The sequence below is a fragment of the Tachypleus tridentatus genome, chromosome 13 (assembly GCF_004210375.1).
Source record: "Tachypleus tridentatus isolate NWPU-2018 chromosome 13, ASM421037v1, whole genome shotgun sequence".
Classification (NCBI taxonomy): Eukaryota; Metazoa; Arthropoda; class Merostomata; order Xiphosura; family Limulidae; genus Tachypleus; species Tachypleus tridentatus.
In genome coordinates this window covers 218,450,070-218,469,082 of record NC_134837.1, presented here as the reverse complement: position 1 = coordinate 218,469,082, position 19,013 = coordinate 218,450,070, and the positions used below count along the sequence as shown (strand labels likewise).

Below are 19,013 nucleotides of genomic sequence, written 5' to 3'. Positions count from 1 at the left end.
GCAATTACAAACTGAAATTATAACTCCTTAACCTGAGAGGCAAGGCACCCAGCTTTGCATTCTTCTCCTTGAGTGGAATAACAAGTTCAAGCATCACTCAGAACATACAGATATCTGTTTATTACTCCAGTGACTGGATATTGGGAGTATTAAGGACTCTAATGCTCCACTAGAAGAAAAGGGGGAGGAAACTTGAGTTGGAAAATCCCAAGGAAAGATGCTAATGAGGCAGTACAATAGGTGAACCATTTACCTTATTTTGAAAAGCAAACCAACCCCAATTCTAGGGATTGGTAAAATTGCTTTAATATTTACTCATGATAGTTCATCAGTGGTAGTCCATTAGTATATTGGTTTTTGTGTTAAATTTGTTTACTACCAGGAAAGCACACAAGGTAATCTTATGTGACACTTCATCTCAACAAAGCTCACCAATTCCTGGAAACATTCTAGTGGTCAACTGGTAGATAGACCCAAAAAGAAGGAAAAAAAAGGAGTTTAAAATGTAAATATGTTAACATTTTCTTAAATCAAAAATGTATTTCCAATTATATTTACTTTCTTTCATACTAAGGCTGAAATTTGATTTCTTCCTTTGTCCATCTAAACATTGGTCTTATATTTTCTTGTTTTCTTTTGTCTTTAAAACCACACTTAATCACCCTCGGCAGTTTTTGTCTTACAGTACTCTCCCCCCATGTCAATGTGACTTCTATCTTAATACTGTATATAATCACCTCATTCAGATAATGTTAACATTTTTTTGAGACTGACTCAATCACCAATCTTTCACAGTTAAGTATTATAAGAAATATATTTTTAGTTAACTTTTTCCATACAGGTTACAAGTCAAAGGCCATGTCATTTTATGAATTTTTCTCCTTAAGTTTGGTATCAAACTGTAGACTATAATTCAAATTTTCATATTATACATTACTTAATATAAAAGTAAACATTAAACACACCTAAATATAAATTTTTGTATGTCAAGTAGTACACTGAATGAAGCACTGGTTCAAATTAGATATCAATGATGTTAAAATACAAAGCCTATGGCTTTGTATGAATTAGGAAATCAAATTACTGATATTGATAAGTTAAAACTATATTTAGTGAATCAAACACAATGGTCCCACTCACTATCCTCTCTCCATTTTTAGAAATGGTCCCTCATAGATACTTCTATATATGACATGCAAATGATCTTTCAAAAGCTCAAATGTCCCCTTAGAGCTTTTCTTAGCCATTTTTAAAAATAACAATGCCCTCTTTTTACTTTCCAGACAAATGTTAGAGCTTGTGAGTAAACTTTTTGGTCTGTTCATAATCTCCTTTTTTTTCTTACATATAAATATAGATTAGTTATTGAGCTTGACAAATTATAATGAAATTCTGTGGTACCAATGAAATAATTTATGATTTTTGTTACTCAAATGTCTATAAAAAACCAAAACTAAATTATTTCATTTCACAATTGCCACATGTGCATTTTTTTAAGGTTCAACAAGCTAAAACAAACAGCAATGAGTACAAAAGTCATAACTAGAAGAGATAAATTGTGGTTTATTTGTTTATTTACTGTTCTATATTTAAAAAATAACTTGTTTCTAAATAGTAATAATCTATATACATATACAAGTTATAATAGGCAAAAGTGACTATTTTACCAAATACCAGTCCACTAAAACACAGCCAAGATAGGTCACTTTGTAAAAACTAAAGGTCAGTTTTATATTATTGGATACAATAACATGAAAGCATGTACACCTTGTCATTTAACTTCAGTATTGTTAGCCAAGCACAACTGAAAGGTCAATATTATGAAAATAATAAATCCTTATAAATGTATAATGCTATGAGATTTAAGTTAATGATATAAACATTTATGTTTCAGTTTTATAATCTCTAGTTATTCTAGATAGAATAAGAGCATAATTTATATTCATTTCCTAATTTTATGTGATGGTTACAAGATCGGTCAAACTGACCAAACCTATAGATATTTATTAGTGAAAATAATAAAGTTTTTCTTAAGAAACATTTGATAAAACTATCTAGACATAATGATTTCACAAGTAAAAATTATCTGATGCATAAAAGTATTTTTAATCCTAAAACAAAAATTACTTTACATGTTGGATAAGCAACATGCAAAAATTAAGACACAAGAAAAACTTTGTTTAACAAACCTTAATATTCTGAACACAAAAGCCTTGTACGTTTTACTGATAATTGCCATATTTCATAAAATACACACTTACTAATTTAAAAGTAATAGAATGAAAAGTACAACAAGCAAAAAATGGTTACAAGATGTTCTCAGGGACTGAGCCCATACTGAAAGAGTTAAGAAAATGTTAACAGGCAAAATATACCTTCATTTGCACTAAATTGAGAAGGTGGAGAGGTTAGAGAGGGCATTATTTACACAGAAAGCATCTACAGAGATCATGGGTGTGTCAACACTCCAGTGGAGGAGGAACCACACTACATCTATAACAGGTACACTTTTCACCAGGAATTTAATTTATGTTTTGTGGGTGAAACTTATGATTTATCATCATTATTGGTCAGGCTATGACCAGACAGCCGAGGTTCCACTGCTAGGGTTTGGAAATTTATATCCCTCTTTGATGGCTAAAGCAATTAGAACAAACAATATATATACACATACACTGCAGCCAAATAGTGATGTGATATGAGTCACCAGAATCATAATGAGAAGGTATACAAGACCAAAGTGAACAAACCTTCTTCTCCACCTGAAGAAGACCAAAAGACAACACCCCAGGTTTGGAATGATGGGATGTGGTATGCTACACTCAACCTGAGGAAACAAACCTCATTTGATTTGGAATTATGAACACTCATCCTCACTCTCTAATCAGGTGGACAATGCAAATTCCACTTGCCCATAAAATTATGGGGAAGGCATTTGGAATTACAAGTAGACAATAGACTCTCTTCCATGAATAAGGTATTGAACCAATATTGATTAAAAAAGGAGGGCTATGCCCAACCCAATTTAATAGCTGAGCAATAAACCTGAATCACTATTAGAAGTAGGCTCCCATGCAAGCTGGTGTCTCTATTACCAACATCTGGGGAAAAATCATCCAGGAACTTGTGTAGAAGGGCTCCCAACTTTGTTCTTTTCCTCAAAAGCAGAGAAAACTCATTATAATAATATGGAGTAAAGCCTCTTTCCACCACCCCAGTGGCTGGACATTTGGTGTACTAAGAACTTCCTGGCTATACTACTAAAATTTGGGGAATAATACATGTTGGAGAGCTCTGAGGAACAGTGAATAGGTGAATCAGTTTCCTAACTTTTTTAAAAGCAAACAGACTAATTTATTCAATCTAATGTTTAAGTGGAATGGGATCCCCTTATGCTTGCTTTACACATGATAGTCCAGGAGTGGCAGTCCATCTGGTCAGTCTTTAGATGATCTTACTAAACATCTCATTTCTACAGAGCTTGTTACAACCTAAATAAATTATATTGAATTAGTGGTTGCTTGTGTGCAATTGGTTTGATAAAGGCACACCTGAGGGGGATCCTGTAAAACAAGGTCAAGGGACCCTAAAAGGTAAGGAAGAGACAAAACTAGCAATGAAAGTTCTCATCCTTCTGCATAATCTAGCAAAAGTGGTTAAAATAGTTAGAGGGGGAAGTAAAACATCAAGATGAAAATACTGCAAAATCATGCTCAAAACAAAATAAAAGTATTTGGGGTAGGACCACATACTAGCCCAAACAATCTCCTCAGGTAATTCAACTAGGCCACTAAGGACATAGAAATATGACAGATCTGATGAGACATGACTTGAAAATTCCTAATCTTACACAAAAACCAGAATAAGGGATATAGAACAATTTCATACTCATCACATCAACCTAACCACAGATAAATCCTTGGAAACTAAATGATCCTAATGAATTAACAGTATTGTAAGCCTTCTCAAGGTCAGAGAATACAGACAAAAGATGTTGCCTGAGAACAGCTTTTCTGATCAACATTTCAAGTCAAATCAGGCAGTCCATGGTAGTCAAGAGGAGGTTGTTTGATTTAGGAACCAAACGAGATGAGCATTAACCATTTTCTCTAAGATCTTACAGAGACAGCTCAAAGCAATTGGACAATAGGTTGAAATAAATTTGGGATCCTTCCCAGGCTTAGAGAAAGGGATGTTAATAGCCCAGCATCAAAGTTCAGGAAAGACATCCTCCTGCCAGATGTAGTTAAAGACAACCAGAAAAATGGCAAGAGAGTCAGAAGAGAAATGGTACAGCATCTCGTAGTGAATATAATTAGGTGCTGACTGTTGTACAGTTAGACTGAAGAAAAGCAAGCTTGAGTTCCACCAGTTTAAAAGGGTGATTATAGTCATAGAGAAACAATCAGCCCAAAAGGAAAGAGGCAATCTCTCTGCCTGAGACTTGGTTGCTTAGAAGGTAAGGGGCAAAACAGAAGTGCTAGATGCACGAGAAAAGCTTTCAGAGTATCAGTGATACTCTGGGTATCAGATAGAAAGACTGAAATGGGGAAGAAAGTATACTGCCCACTGACCTTCTTAATCTTGTCCCATATGATTTTGGAACTTTTGGTACAAGAGATGCGGCTGTGACGTCTTACCTATTGAGCATGGGCACAGACCTGCTGAAAAGCAACTTGGTTTGAAAGTTTGGGATGCCTATGAAAGGTATCCCACACCAATTTTTTAGCTTTTCATGCCATTTGGCAGACAGGACTCCACCATGGAAAACATGTCAAGATCTTAGGAACAGACTGAGAAGCTGCCTGCACAATACAGTAACACAGTCTTTTGTTGATGGCATAAAGATGACTACAGGATAAAGTTCTGAGAGGGCAGTGAAAGATGACTAGTTGGCCTGGTCCAACTTCCACTGTATCAAAGTGGCCACTTTTACTTCAGTATAAGAAAATCTGTTTTTGAGCACATCATTTTCCTTTAGAAAAAGGTCTGTTGACCTCCATGGATCCTGCCTTACATTGTGTGGGCAGATCTCTGTCAGTGGACATAGATTCCAGCAACTCAGAGCATGAACGAATATCTGTTCTGCATCTCAGGGCCAAAGAAGAAGATAAACCCAAAGGAAGTGGATTCAGGGAGCCACTGGAAAGAGCGGTAGAAACAGTAATGGGAGTAGACATTGACCCATCAACTCTTTTAACCATGGAGGGCAAAAACTTTCTGCTCTGTTGGAGGCATGGAAAGATCTAGTTTCATTTCCACTGTAGCAATGAAACATAGTGCAGCAGCAAAAGTTCAGGATGGAGTGGGGGACAGTAACTTTAGAGTCTTTGGGCAAGAAACACTGTTCACCACTTTTAAATGATGGACCTCTTTCTCATCTACCCATTTAGGGTAAGAATGACAATAAGAGGGGTGTTAGCCACTACACAGTGAGATCCAAATTTGCATTCATAGACACCATGATATTTGCCATCACAAGGAGTACTTGTGAAAGAACCAGAACAAGACATCCTTAAATGACTGAACTGCTGACACTGGAAACATCAGGAGGGGTTTGGGTTATACACTGTACCCTACAGTTCAAGTAACCTGCTTTGATAGTGGCAGGTGGACATGGCAAATCAATTCAGTCTTTACGAGTAGAAATACAGCACACCACAGAAATGTCTTAGCTGGAGAAACCAGGGAGAATCTCCAACTCTGGAATGTTCTTCAAAGCCTTCTCAATAATAATTCTGCTTTAGGAATTCAAAGTTACATGGGGATAAATCTCAATGGATATATCTTCAATGGTCTTTGATTTCTAGAACAGTTTAGTTTGCTATGGTGTTTCCACCAAAATGTTTCCAGAGCACAATTGAGCCCCTCTGATCTATTTTGAATAAAAACGGGAGATATTTGGAATTCAAAGCCAAATGGCATTTTGGGTTGGACTCCTCAACCACCTGGATCCTCTCCTCCCCCTTCATGGGTCACTACACGTGGCAAACATGTAGGTGGATGTTAAAATTCCAAAGGTGATAAACTGAGAGAACAAAATCTTCTCTTAGGAGGCCCCTCACCAAGTACAGGAATCCACCTTGAGAGGCACTTGACATGAATCTGTTTAACACGAGGAATAAAAGTCAGCTTCCAGTCAAATATAATTCAAAAGGATTTTTTTTTGTCAGCCATCACTGGAAGAATATTGCTACTGATACAAAGCCCAGGATCACAGTGTAAATCCAGTTGGTGTTAAAGATGCATCCAAATGATTTTAGATAAAAAAAAAAGAAACCATTTGCTGTGGTCCACTTCAACAAGGGAGTAAAACAGTCTGCCAATGCTGGTTAATAAACCTCATGTTTCACAACAAATGCTGAAGTCATTGACATAGGGATTGTTTGCAACCATAGGAGGAATTTGTTTAGTCATGGCATTGATCTTGAAACTGAAAAAAATGACATTCAAATCACTGCCCTGAGAAACTCCAAGTTCCTGTGTGAAGGAACAGGAAATGGTTGAATCCAGATTTGGAATTGTCTATCACATAAAAAGATAGAAAAAGAAATAGGTAAATGGCCATGCAACCAATATGAATGGAAGGCTCCTAACATACCAAACTTCCATGCAATGTCATAAGCCTTCTCAAGATCAAAGATGATAAACAAAATGCTCTCTCTTAAGGAATGATTTCCTGATCAAGATTATAAGTCAAATCAAGTGGTCCATGGTGGAACACAATTAACAAAAACTACATTGGGTGGGTGAGAAGAGGTTGTTTTATTCAAGGAACCAGATATGACATGTGCTAACCATCCTCTCCAAGAATTTAGAAACAATTGATCAAAGCAACAGGCTTACAAAAAAGGTGTAACAGCCTTGCACAATACATCAGGAAAAATGTTCTCCTCCTGTACCTGGTTAAAAACAACCAGAAAAAGAAGGGCAAGAGAAGCAGGAGAGAGATGGCACAGCATCTGATAAGGAACATCATCTTGCCTAGCTGATGCCCTGCCAGACCAAGAAAGTGCAAGCTTAAGTTCCACCAATGTAAATGGGCAATTATAATTGTTGAGACAATCCACCAGAAATGAATGGGGCAGTCACTCAGCCTGAGACCTGAAGACCAAGAAAGTGGGGAAAGAAGAAACAAAAGTGCAGGATAGATAAACAAAGCTCTCCCCTCTCCTCTAAACATCAGTAATTTCCTGGCCATTAGAAAGCAAGATGAAAAGGAGATGGGAAAATACTTCTCACTGACCTTCCAAATCTTGTCCCTGATGACTCTGGTACTGGTCGTGAAAATGATGCTGTTCGTAAACTTAATCCAAGATTCCTTCTGACTATGAGACCTGACCCGCTAAGCATGGACCCACTGGAAAGTAATGCAATTAGAGTTTTTAAGTTGTACACTGACTGGGTAGAAAGTACTTTAATGTCAATACATTAAGTGGAATTAAAGTATAAAAAGAAAAAAAAACTTTAAAGAGATGATTAACAAAACCAAAAGGATAAAGAAAGAGGCGAAATTTATAAACCAGGGTGGAACTTGAATCATGACACTAATGAGCAAAAGAAAGATACAATAGTAAATATGCTAAAAAAGTGTATTATAGAGAGAAGATACAATGCATCTACTATATTTAGGTATATTATTCAGAAAAGCTATGGACAGTAAAAACTAAGCTAACATATAACACATATCATGAGACATCATTTGAAGCCCATTAAGCATTTGGAAAACAAAGCAGAATAACTAAAATATCCTTCTGACCAAACACAAGAAAATATATTAAAACTTTTTTGTGAATGGTGTAATGAATGTGAAAAATGTAAAATCAATTTGTATTTGAGAATGTTCCTTTTAAAAAAATGACAAATTTGACTGTCATTTCAAATGATAACCATGGATATTTTATGTCTGTTGTCAACATCATTTACTGGAAAATATATAGTTGTTGCTGATTACACTATGTAACACAAATTTTGTTCCTGAATAGTATGTTTTATTTCATAATTGCTTATGTTGTAAAGGTATAAAAAATGGCCATTATTCCCTTCTAATTTTGCTTTTGTGACCTGGATAATGAAATTTAGAAATTAATCTATTTTCTATGTAAAAATGGGCAAATTTGCACATTTTCATTTACATATGGTCTGAACAAAACAACACATGAATCAAGATTTACATGTATTTATACTAAATTTATGTAAAATTTTTTAAAAGTGAGTAGTTTTTTTGAGATTTAGGACTGTAAGGTAAAGCACTTTCATGTATCAGCCCCCAAATATAGTCTCCCATCATGTTTTCGTTATATGCTCCCAGGTCACAAAAGCAAAGTTTGAAGAAAAAAAAATAGGTCTTTTCCATTTACTTTAGGCATAAGCAATTGGGAAATAACACTTTCTGCCCAGGAACAAGAAAAAGTAAAAATTTTGTTACATAGTGTTATTCAACTAGAAATTCAAATGCGATCTACTTAGCAGACTAGAACAGCAGAAACTTGTCTCAAAGCTTCTGTAAATTAAATTGTAGTTATACATAGAACACAATAGTATTTACTAACAAATAAAGGAACAAACTTCTTTTACATTAATAAGCTATTATGAATAAAGAAAACTGCTTACATTCCATCTGGTAATGGATTTGTAAAAAATTAACTGTATTAGATATTATACTGCAGTATTATAAAAAACATCAGATGAGCAAATTCCATTATTCTTATTAGCTTATAGAAGTGAATCAAATGAATTTACACAAAAATATTTTCTTTTGTATTAAATTGTAAATGTGTAATTATAGCACTGCAAGAAATCTTAACATCTATAAAAGTTAACAGTGCAACAGATTGAGATTATAAAGCCAACACATTCCAGATAATGTAAATGGCATTTAAGATAGCAAACAAACATGATTAAAGCAGCCAAGCTATAAGAAAAAAAAAACAACGAAAGTGCAAGGGAGTGACAGTAAATTGGGAGATAAAGTATTGTTGTATATCTATTGTCAGAAGATTAAAAACTAAAAAGTTTTGGATGAGACCATTTATACAAATTAAACAAATCACTCCAGTAAATTACATGGTTCAAGAATTTTATGATAAAAATATGAAACTGTTACATGTTAGCTGTTTGAAAAAGGTTACAGAAACTAAACTGTATTGAGTCCTCAAGAAAAGATACAGAAGAAAAAAGTTAAAAATAAAGAAAATTTTATAAAGATGATGATGATGTAATTCATGATGCTGTGACCATAGTAGTAAATGATATTCAAACTAGAAAATAGTGTAGATAGTTGTGAAAGCACCACAAGAAGTGTAATAGCTGAATCAAGCACTATCAGTGAATAAATTATCACTCTCGCTGTAGATATTACTGCACACATACCATAGCCAACACCAGCCATAATAACTCAAAACTGTAACTTATATTAATACATTAAATATATAAAAATGAAATATTGCAATATAATAACAATACTAATAGTATAATTATATATTATTAGTTAGTGTATTTACAGTTACACTAGAATTTTTTGATGTTGATGATGCTCATAGATTTTGTTGAAGGAGGAAACTTCATTTTATCTGGAGATGAATAGATAACTATTCAATAACACACTGTTCTCATGGACTCTAATAAGATACTTCCAGTAGTAAACACATGGATGTTTCTAATACCACTTATCTCCTGTTCTGAAAACATAACATGGAATATATATGCTTGCAATGAGAATTTGATTCTACTCTCTCAATGCCTCTGACAAAAGCCATGTACAAAAGTAAGTGGCCCAAAAATATTGAGCCAGCTCTTCTTGATTCCGTCCCATGAACAGATGGAGATGTAGTTTATCATAAAAGACATTATCAAGATGATGTTTCTAAATCACCAGGGCCAAGTACCTTTTGCTATGAACCACCAACACAAAGAGGCTGGGTATGATGGAGTAGGGGATGTTGGAGCCAAAATTAAGATGGTTTATTTGCAGTAGAAGAGACCTCTTTCCTGCAATGAAATCTGGACCTGGATAAAAGTCACTGAAGGGGAACAAAGTTGCCCATCTGCTTTTCACAGAGGTGAACCTTTTTTCTGACAGACTACCTCTTTTAATTTTTTTTTTATTTTCACAGTGGAAGTATTAGAGTTAATAACAACCAAAATAAAAATATACACTCATGATAAATATCAGAATGGATCTACATTACAAAAGACTAAAATAGACTGATGTTACTGTTGACAGTATTTTACTCTACTTTAGTCTTATGTTAAGCCTTAAATCTTCTATTTTTCACTACTAATCTATGTATCCTCTTTATCAAATGTCTTTGTTCAGTTCTTATTCTGTACATAGTTCCTCAGATTGGTAACCCATGTGCTCAACTCTGCATATCCTGTTACTGAAACAAATACTCTTTGGAATGTCTTTCCAGATATATCTGTTACAAATACTACACAAGTCAAGGTGTTTTAGAAACTAAATTGTGAGCTCTTATTTGCACAGGGAAAATAAGATTAGAAAAAATCAAAACATATGTTTTTTAAATTTTAAGTGGTCAGTATAAGTGCAAGACAAGTACTTTTAACTTTCACTACTTCAACTAGACTTGTGATACAAGAACTTTGCACAAAACCCTGTAGTTGGATCATATAAATACATAAAAAATATTTGGTGATTTGTATTCATTTGTATACACAATACATGCCTCAGTCAGATCCTACTACTAAGAACAAACAGGATAGTTTCTTTTGCAAATACATTACATATGTATCATCTGGATCCTACAGTCAGAAAAAGAACTGTATGATGAAAACTATGTTCTGCTAAGAATGCCAAATACATCATTTAAACCCTACCATAAAATCAATTGTCTAGTGAGAAGTATACATTTCTATGAACATAGTAGTTAGATCTTAATGTTAATTCTACAAACAGTACACTTAACATTTATATGCATGCTTTTTTTAATCTTGTATACAGAGTTTTACAAAGTTGCACGAGTGCAAAAGTATATCATTATACATTTTTACAAAAATTTCTAAACTGATTTGTTTGAAACCTTAACCTTAAATCCAAATACTAATTGTGAATTCAACAAAACACTTCTAATAAATACTTAATTCCAAGTGTATGAAACTGAAAAAATTATAAACCACATAATGAGAAGTATTTCACACAGCTGGTTAAAAATCTAATATAATAAATTGTCACTAACCTGTACAAGATGGGAAGAAAATGGCCACAAACAAAGTAAATGAAGTTGTTATATCCACCAAAACCTGATTGTATGTGTTCTGCCCATATGAGCTGGCAGCCTCTCGTTCAGTTGTCCTAGACACCAAATCTCCTTTGTGGCGATAGTAAGCTGCCAAGTTATCTTTGTAGAACAAAATGTTACTCCATTAACAACATAACAAGTGCTCAAAATGATAGATTCATACTGATGAAAAAACTTTCATTAAACATTTCCTGCATCAATAAATCAAACACAAAAGTACTTATAAACATCTACAAATGATCAACTTGCATTTAAATGATCAACAGAAACCCCTTTAATGCTGGAGGAGTTTAATTGTATTTAGATATACAAGTGAGGACCTGTGTCCAAGATATACAGTTGTAGAGAATCTTTATATATTTTGATGTTGGGCTGAAAATATTATACAAATAATAACAGTTAATTAAACTATGAACATATTGCATTTCACACAAGAAAGAGTGAAAAACTGTTTTAAAGCACTGAGTGCCATAATAACATGTTTAATAAGCCTTATCAATGACAGCATATAAGATGGTCATGTGGTTGGTTGATTTAGTGTTTTATGACACAAAGCAGCTTAGCTATCTATGCCAAACATCTGGTAAAAAGTTAAAAGTAAATTTAGTAAAATTCATAAAAGAAAATTAAGGTAAAATAAAACAAAGTTAAAAAAAACAACATAAATAGCATAACTGTAATAATCATAACTCGCCAGGATGACTAACAGGTAAGTACAAAAACCATCATCAGTCACTTGAAGTTGGCCTTTCCAGTCATGGTTCTAAAATTATTTGACGTTATGGCCATTTTCAAAAGGAAAGTGAGAAAAAGGTTTTAAAAGACTTGTAGCAAAATTATAATAATAATTTGTCAGGATGACTAATGGGTAGTTCAAACAGCAGCTTTAGTCACCTGAAGTTGGCCTTTCCAGTCCTGGTTTCAAGTTATTTAATGTTATGGCCAGTTTCTAATTTCAAATCGAACTAGATGAATTGTGATTTTTAAAAGGGAGCCACATTAAAAAGGTGTAATGTATAAATAAAAAAACTTAAATGGTATTAAAAAGATAAATGGCCTTTAAAAAACTAAAAACATTTGTAAGGTGGACAGTGTCACCATCACCAATAACACTGTCTAATGTTATGGACAAACCTTGGGACAGAACATGCTTAAAATGATGCCGATGTTTAGAGTCATAACAATAACAAGAAAGTAGAATGTGGCTTATTGTGGTCAGAGTGTTACACAAACTACACATTGGTACATCAGTTCCAGATAAAGGTAAACAATAAGTTAAAACACCGTGACCAATGCGACAGGCACAGTGGTGATAGTGCCAGAGCAGATAGACTTAGCTGCAGTGTCGGCGAGCTCATTTCTGTGAATACCAATGTGTCCTGGTAAAACTGGATAGAAGTAGATGTTATTGAGAAATGGGCCAGTTGGTTTTAAATATTGGCAAGAACTGGGTGTGAACCAATGTGAAGCAATTCCAGGACAAGTAGAGAACAAAGCAAGTTAGTAAAAATAGTGCAGTTTGAGTACTGCTTAGCTTCTATGTGATCCAGGGCAAGAGAAATGGTAAACAGTTCAGCAGTGAGCACAGAAGATGTAAAGGAGATTTTGTGCGCAACCACAGAACCACAACAAACCATGGCAGAGCCCACACTGTCACCTAATTTTGAACCATCTGTATAAATAGGAATGGAAGAATGGTTCGAAAAATGTTCAGCAAATGGCAAAGAGTATTTCCAATCAGAAATGTCTACTTTTCTCAGATGACTTAAAGATAGGTCACAATTGGGGATTGTTAGAAGCCATGGTAGGATGGGCTGACCAGTGGATACAGCAATGCTATCCAAGGACAGACCCAATTCATCCATCTATGCCTGGTTACAATGGCCAAAAGGAGAAAAGGCAGACCATCTGGTCTGAAAAAGCATGGCTCATCAAAAAAGGAAAACACAACCCCAGGTGGGATGCTCTAGTAAGGAAAGAAGTTTTGAAGCAAACGACAGAGGTGCAAAGAAGATTCATGAGACTCTGTGTATAAGCTCTGAACTGGGGAAGTGCAGAAAGCCCCAGTGCAGAGCCAAAGTTCTTGATGATGAATGGGGTCCAGCATCTTTAAGGTCAAGGTCCTGACAGAGCCATAGACCAGTGATCCACAGTAGAGTTTTGATTGAATAAGAGCACGATATATCTTTACCTTAGAACGTTGATCTGCTCCCAAAGTGGTGGAAAAGAGGACATAGAAGATGTTCATTGCTCTTGTACATTTGACCCATAGCTGCATGATGTGTGGTATAAAAGGTCAGCTTACGGTCAAAGATAAGCCCCAAGAATTTAGTCTTGGGGACCAAAGGCAGCACAACTTCGCCGATACGGAGTTCAGGATCAGGGAAAACATGTGGGTGGATGTTTAGATCCCAGAGGAGGTAAACTGAAAGAACAGAACCTTCCCTGGGAGGTCCCCTTACCACGTGCAGGAATCCATTCCGAAGGGATGGTCATGTGAAAGAATAACATATTACAGGTTAACTTTTATTAGTTAGAAGTTTCTGTGTGCCATTAACAATAACAACATAAATATATTAAAATATTTGAGAAACATATTTCATTATTTTCAACTAGTAGATAGGTTTAAACTATTGCACTAATTTTGCAGTCACCATTTTTCATAAAAACAAAAATAAATTGGTCAAAGCTAGTACCAATCTTGAACCCATAGCAATACCACTGATCTTATCATAAAGCTTTCCATTCAGAATAAATTGATATTCTTTAACTGAGAAGTTCAGAAAAACTTGTTTGAGAATGGTTACATTGTTAGAAACATTGTAATGAATTATAGTGGCAAGTAGATACATGGTTTCTTTCAATAGTATATTTACAATGATTCAATAACAAAATTAGCAGTGTACACGACTATTAAACTTTGACCACTGTATTTCATAAGAGAATTAAAAATATTCTTTAAATAGTATTCATTGGTGGTAATCTTCTTTAAATGTTCAACTAAAAAAAAACAAGTTACAGTATAATTACATATTCCACATTTAGCAACAATAGATTGCTTTAGTTATGTTGAATAATCTAAAGAACATTATATGAACTAGAAGTGATTGTTCTGTCAGATTTCTTAACAGTCTAGCTCTATAAATCAGACAACTGTCTTAACAAAGTAATCTTTATATTTCTCAAGCAAACCTTAGTTCAAACTACAATGATCTCACCTGAGTCAAAACATTTCCTTAAATCCTAGCTTATTATAATGTAAGGCAGTACCAAACAGTAATAATTTGTCAGAAAATGTTCTTAATAAATAATACCAATCTGGTGTTTCACAGTTGTCTTTTTGTCCTATCTTCATCTTATTATTTTATTATTCAACTAAACATGTTTGAGCTTTTTAGTTCTCAGGTAGCTTATGGTTCTCTATTTCATATAGTAAATGAAATTTACTTAGGGAAAACAAATAAAATTAGAACAAATATTAAGATAAAGGACCTTAATAAAGATCAAAGCCTACTTTATCAACAGTCACAAATTCAGTTTCATGAGAAATACTCCTTTTCATGTTACAAAATAATTGTATAAATTGTATTACTTCCAGTGATTAAGAAAGTTGTAATTTATCAACTTCAAGGTTTAAATATAAATATAGTTTCTTAATATACAGAAAAAAAATCCCAAAAACAATTAAATATGAACTGTGTGGAAGATTATTAAGTTTGTTTTGTTTTTCTAATAAAGAGATTTTGAAGCCTCACATTGTCATTACAGTCAATTTCCAGTCATACTTTATGTGATGATCATACATTTCAATAAACAGTTATACATTGTAATTTTCATCATGGAGCTGTCATGTTCAAAGAACTTCTTTCTACAAACTTGGAAATTCCATACCCATAATTTCATAATGTGAAGGAACTGTTACATACCCTTCTCAAAATCAATCAACTTTTGGTGTTATCACACCACCTATATGTAGTTTTGATAAATTTCACTTTATCACTTTATATAAGCAGTTGTTCTCAAGTGGCTTGCTGACTTGCATATTCAAAATAACATTTTTACATAATGTAATTAGAAGTAGGTATAGCACTAAAATGCTATCAGTTCTTACCTTTAAAAACACCACTTGCTAAACCTGGAATAGCCTGTACTTCCTGAACCTCATGCTCCATGAAGTATGGATCACATTCTTCATATGTTTCGTTTAGAGCATGACAATAAATGCTGTAAAGAGACCCTGTAATATTCTTCTCCTTTGAACAAACAGTATTGCTCATACCTGACAAGAGCCGATCTCCTAAAATACAAATGCTGCAAGACAAAAATTAAAAACAAAGAGTTACTACTGAATAACATATTAAAATAAAATCATTAAACCATTATAAGAAATAATTCTAAAACTAAGATACAAATCCAAAACAAATCCCAATTATGTTGAAGAACTAAAACTGTGTAAGCTCATAATTCAATCTAAAGCCTTGTTAAATCTTTCCAGCCCAGTTTTTCTTTTTCTTTTTGGATATTAATGAAAATGCAAACTTTTAAATTTGTTTGATCTCTGTCATAAAATCACATGCAAAATTCAATCACAATTAAAATGTTCTAATTTAAAATTTTGTTTTGATTTAAATTTTTATTTAATTTGCTTAAAGTAATACAAAGATATTAATATCATAATTAACTTTTTCTCTCAAACTGTAGGATTTACTTGGAAAATGGTGTTTAAACTTCTTTTCCGGATAGATAAAACATGCCACAACATAAAACATCTCTACAGATGTAATTTTTGAATGTTTATAGTTTATTTCTAGCTTCTACAATTTGAAAAAGGTATTTGTGAAACTGATCTCACAAACTGCAAGTTTAATAACTGCAACTGTTTTAAAATTTCAAACTTGTAAAGCCAATAAAACCACAAATATACATGAAAGCCAAGATTTTCTTCTTTTTTATGGAATATAAATTTCTAAACTTGAAGTTCTTAAACAAGGCAATTCTGTTTGGTCATATGCTTTGAAATAAGCTAATTATAAGGTTCATTTTTGTATTTTTTTGCAACGTAATGGAAATGAATAAATTTTATTAAGTTGCTTCTTTGCTGTTACTCAAAATTATGTAGGTCTGTTTGAGCCAAAACAAACTGAAAAACAAATAATGTGGCTCTGCTTGAAAAAGGCTTAAATAATGAATACAAGCTTTTCTTATATGAGATAATTACATTTTGAAACGATTAAGACTATATAGGCTGGTTGGTTGACTTGGTATTTTATGGCACAAAGCAACTAGCCTATCTGTGCCAAACATCTGGTGAAAAGTTAAAATTAAATTTAGTAAAATTTATAAAAGGAAATTAAGGTAAAACAAAACAAAGTTTAAAACATAAATAGCAGAAAACCAATGTTTACATCTAGTGTGCAGCATTAAGAGAAAAACCACCGTAATACAAGTTGTAGAGGACTTTCTGTAGCATCACTGTAATTACATAACTTGACAGGAAGACTTACAGGTAAGTACATAAACCACCATCAATCACCTGAAGTTGGCCTTTCAAGTCCTGATTCTGAGTTATTTGACGTTACAAACAGTTTCAAAAACTAAAGTAATAAAAGTTTTAAAAGACTTGTAGCAAAATTTTAATAATAACTCCCCAGGATGACTAACAGGTAATTTGAATAGCAGCATTAGTCACCTGAAGTTGGCCTTTCCAGTCCTGGTTTCGAGTTATTTAATGTTACAGCCAGTTTCTAATTTCAAATTGAACTATATGAACTGTAATTTTTAAAAGGAAGCCACATTAAAAAGGTGTAATGTATAAATTAAAAAACTTAAATGGCATTAAAGATTAATGGCCTTTAAAAACTAAAAACATTACCAAGGTGGACAGTGTCACCATCACCAATAACACTGCCTAATGTTATGGACAAACCTTGGGACAGAACATGCTTAAAATGATGCCGATGTTTAGAGTCATAACAATGACAAGAAAGTAGAATGTGGCTTATTGTGGTCAGAGTGTTACACAAACTACACACTGGTACATCAGTTCCAGATAAAGGTAAACAATAAGTTAAAACACCGTGACCAATGCGTAATCTAATTAGAACAACTTCCTCTTTCCAATCCTTATGAAAGCAAGAGAGCCAAAGTCCAATATAGGGTTTTATTTGGAAAAGCTTGTTTTCGTGTTGTTCACTCCAAGTTGACTGCCAGCTGGGACAAAGCCGAGCCTTGAACACAGGACCATAGTCCATGTATGGAATAGGCACAGTGGTGATAGTGCCAGAGCAGATACAGTCAGCTGCAGTGTCAGTGAGCTTGTTCTTGAGAATACCAACATGGCCTGGCATCCAGAAAAACTAGACAGAAGTAGATGGTAAAGAGAAATGGGCCGATCAATTTTGAATATTGGTGAGAACAGGATGTAAACTGATGTGAAGGAATTCCAAGGCTAGTAGAGAACTAAGTGATTCAGTATAAATGGTGCAGTTTGAGTACTTTTTCTATGTGATCCAGGTCAAGAGAAATGGCATACAGTTCAGCAGTAAACACATTAGCTGTAGAGGGGATTCTGCATGCAACCACCAAACCACAACAAACCATGGCACAGCCCACAAAGTCACCTGATTTCAAAACATCTGTATAAATAGGAATTGAACAATTGTTTGAAAGGTGTTCAGCAAATAACAGACAGTATTTCCAATTGAGAGTGTCTGCTTTTCTCAGATGACTTAAAGATAGATCACATCTGGATTGATAGTGGATATAGCAATGTATCCAAGGAGAGACCCAATTTATCAAACTGCACCCGGATATGAAGGCCAAAAAGAGTAATGACAGGTCGTCTGTTTTGAAAAAGAATGGCCCACCAAGGATGGTAAATACAACCCCAGATGGTATATTTTGGTAAGAAACAAAGTTTCAAAGCATAAAGTAAAGACAGTTGCAAATGGCAGAAGTGCAAAGAAGATTCATGAGACTCTATGTACAAGCTCTGAATTGGGGAAGTGCAGAAAGCCCCAGTGCAGAGCCAAAGTCCTTGATGATGAAAGGGGTACAGCATCTTTAAGGTCAAGGTCCTGGCAGAGCCATAAACCAGTGATCTACAGTCAAATTTCAATTGAATAAAAGCACGATATATCTTTAACATAAAACATCGACATGCTCCCCAAGTGGTGGAAGAGAGGACATGGATGATGTTCAGTGCTCTTGTACATTTGACCCATAGCTGCTTGATGTGTGATATAAAGGTCAGCTTACAGTCAAAGATAAGCCCCAAGAACTTTGTCTCGGGGACCACACAACTTCACCGATATGGAGTTCAAGATTAGGCAAATTGAATACCCCATTGGCAGCAAAAGTGCATGCAAACAGTTTTAGAGAGAGAGAAGTTAGTATGTTTTAAGTTTGAAATGTCTTTGTTTCAGGAAAGGTGGTTTTTTTTTAGTTGCTTACTTTTATGAATGTAGATGTATCAATGGAAATTTAGGTCAGGAGAGTTGTACAAGAACAAAAACTGAAAATCAAAGTCCATTAGCTGAGACCCCCAACCAAGACCTTGGTAGTTCCTGTCCTTGCTATGGCTTCTTCCCATGGCAATTAAATAAAACAAGTTTCATATCTTCAGATACTTTTTGTTTAAATCTCATCTTCAAACATTCCTAGAATCATACTAGCCATTTTTTTCAGTAATTAACTCAAATTATTTATAGTAACACTTTTTCAAAGTGTTAATTTAGACTATTTTATCTTTAA

At 34.0% G+C, this 19,013-nt stretch overlaps 1 protein-coding gene across 4 annotated transcripts in view; it reads right to left on the bottom strand.

Moving 5' to 3' along the window:
- The window catches only part of kcc (solute carrier family 12 member kcc), a 144,881-nt gene that overhangs the window by 82,598 nt on the left and 43,270 nt on the right, over window positions 1-19,013 (bottom strand). For all 4 annotated transcript variants that reach the window (XR_013021595.1, XM_076482126.1, XM_076482127.1 and 1 more), the window contains 2 exons: window positions 15,373-15,572; window positions 11,199-11,360 (listed from right to left, as the gene is read on the bottom strand). Coding sequence is in view for 3 of the 4 variants with exons in the window: in XM_076482126.1 (XP_076338241.1) it covers window positions 11,199-11,360; window positions 15,373-15,572 (362 nt within the window). In the remaining variant the exon portion in view is untranslated. The remainder of the gene's footprint in view (window positions 1-11,198; window positions 11,361-15,372; window positions 15,573-19,013) is intronic.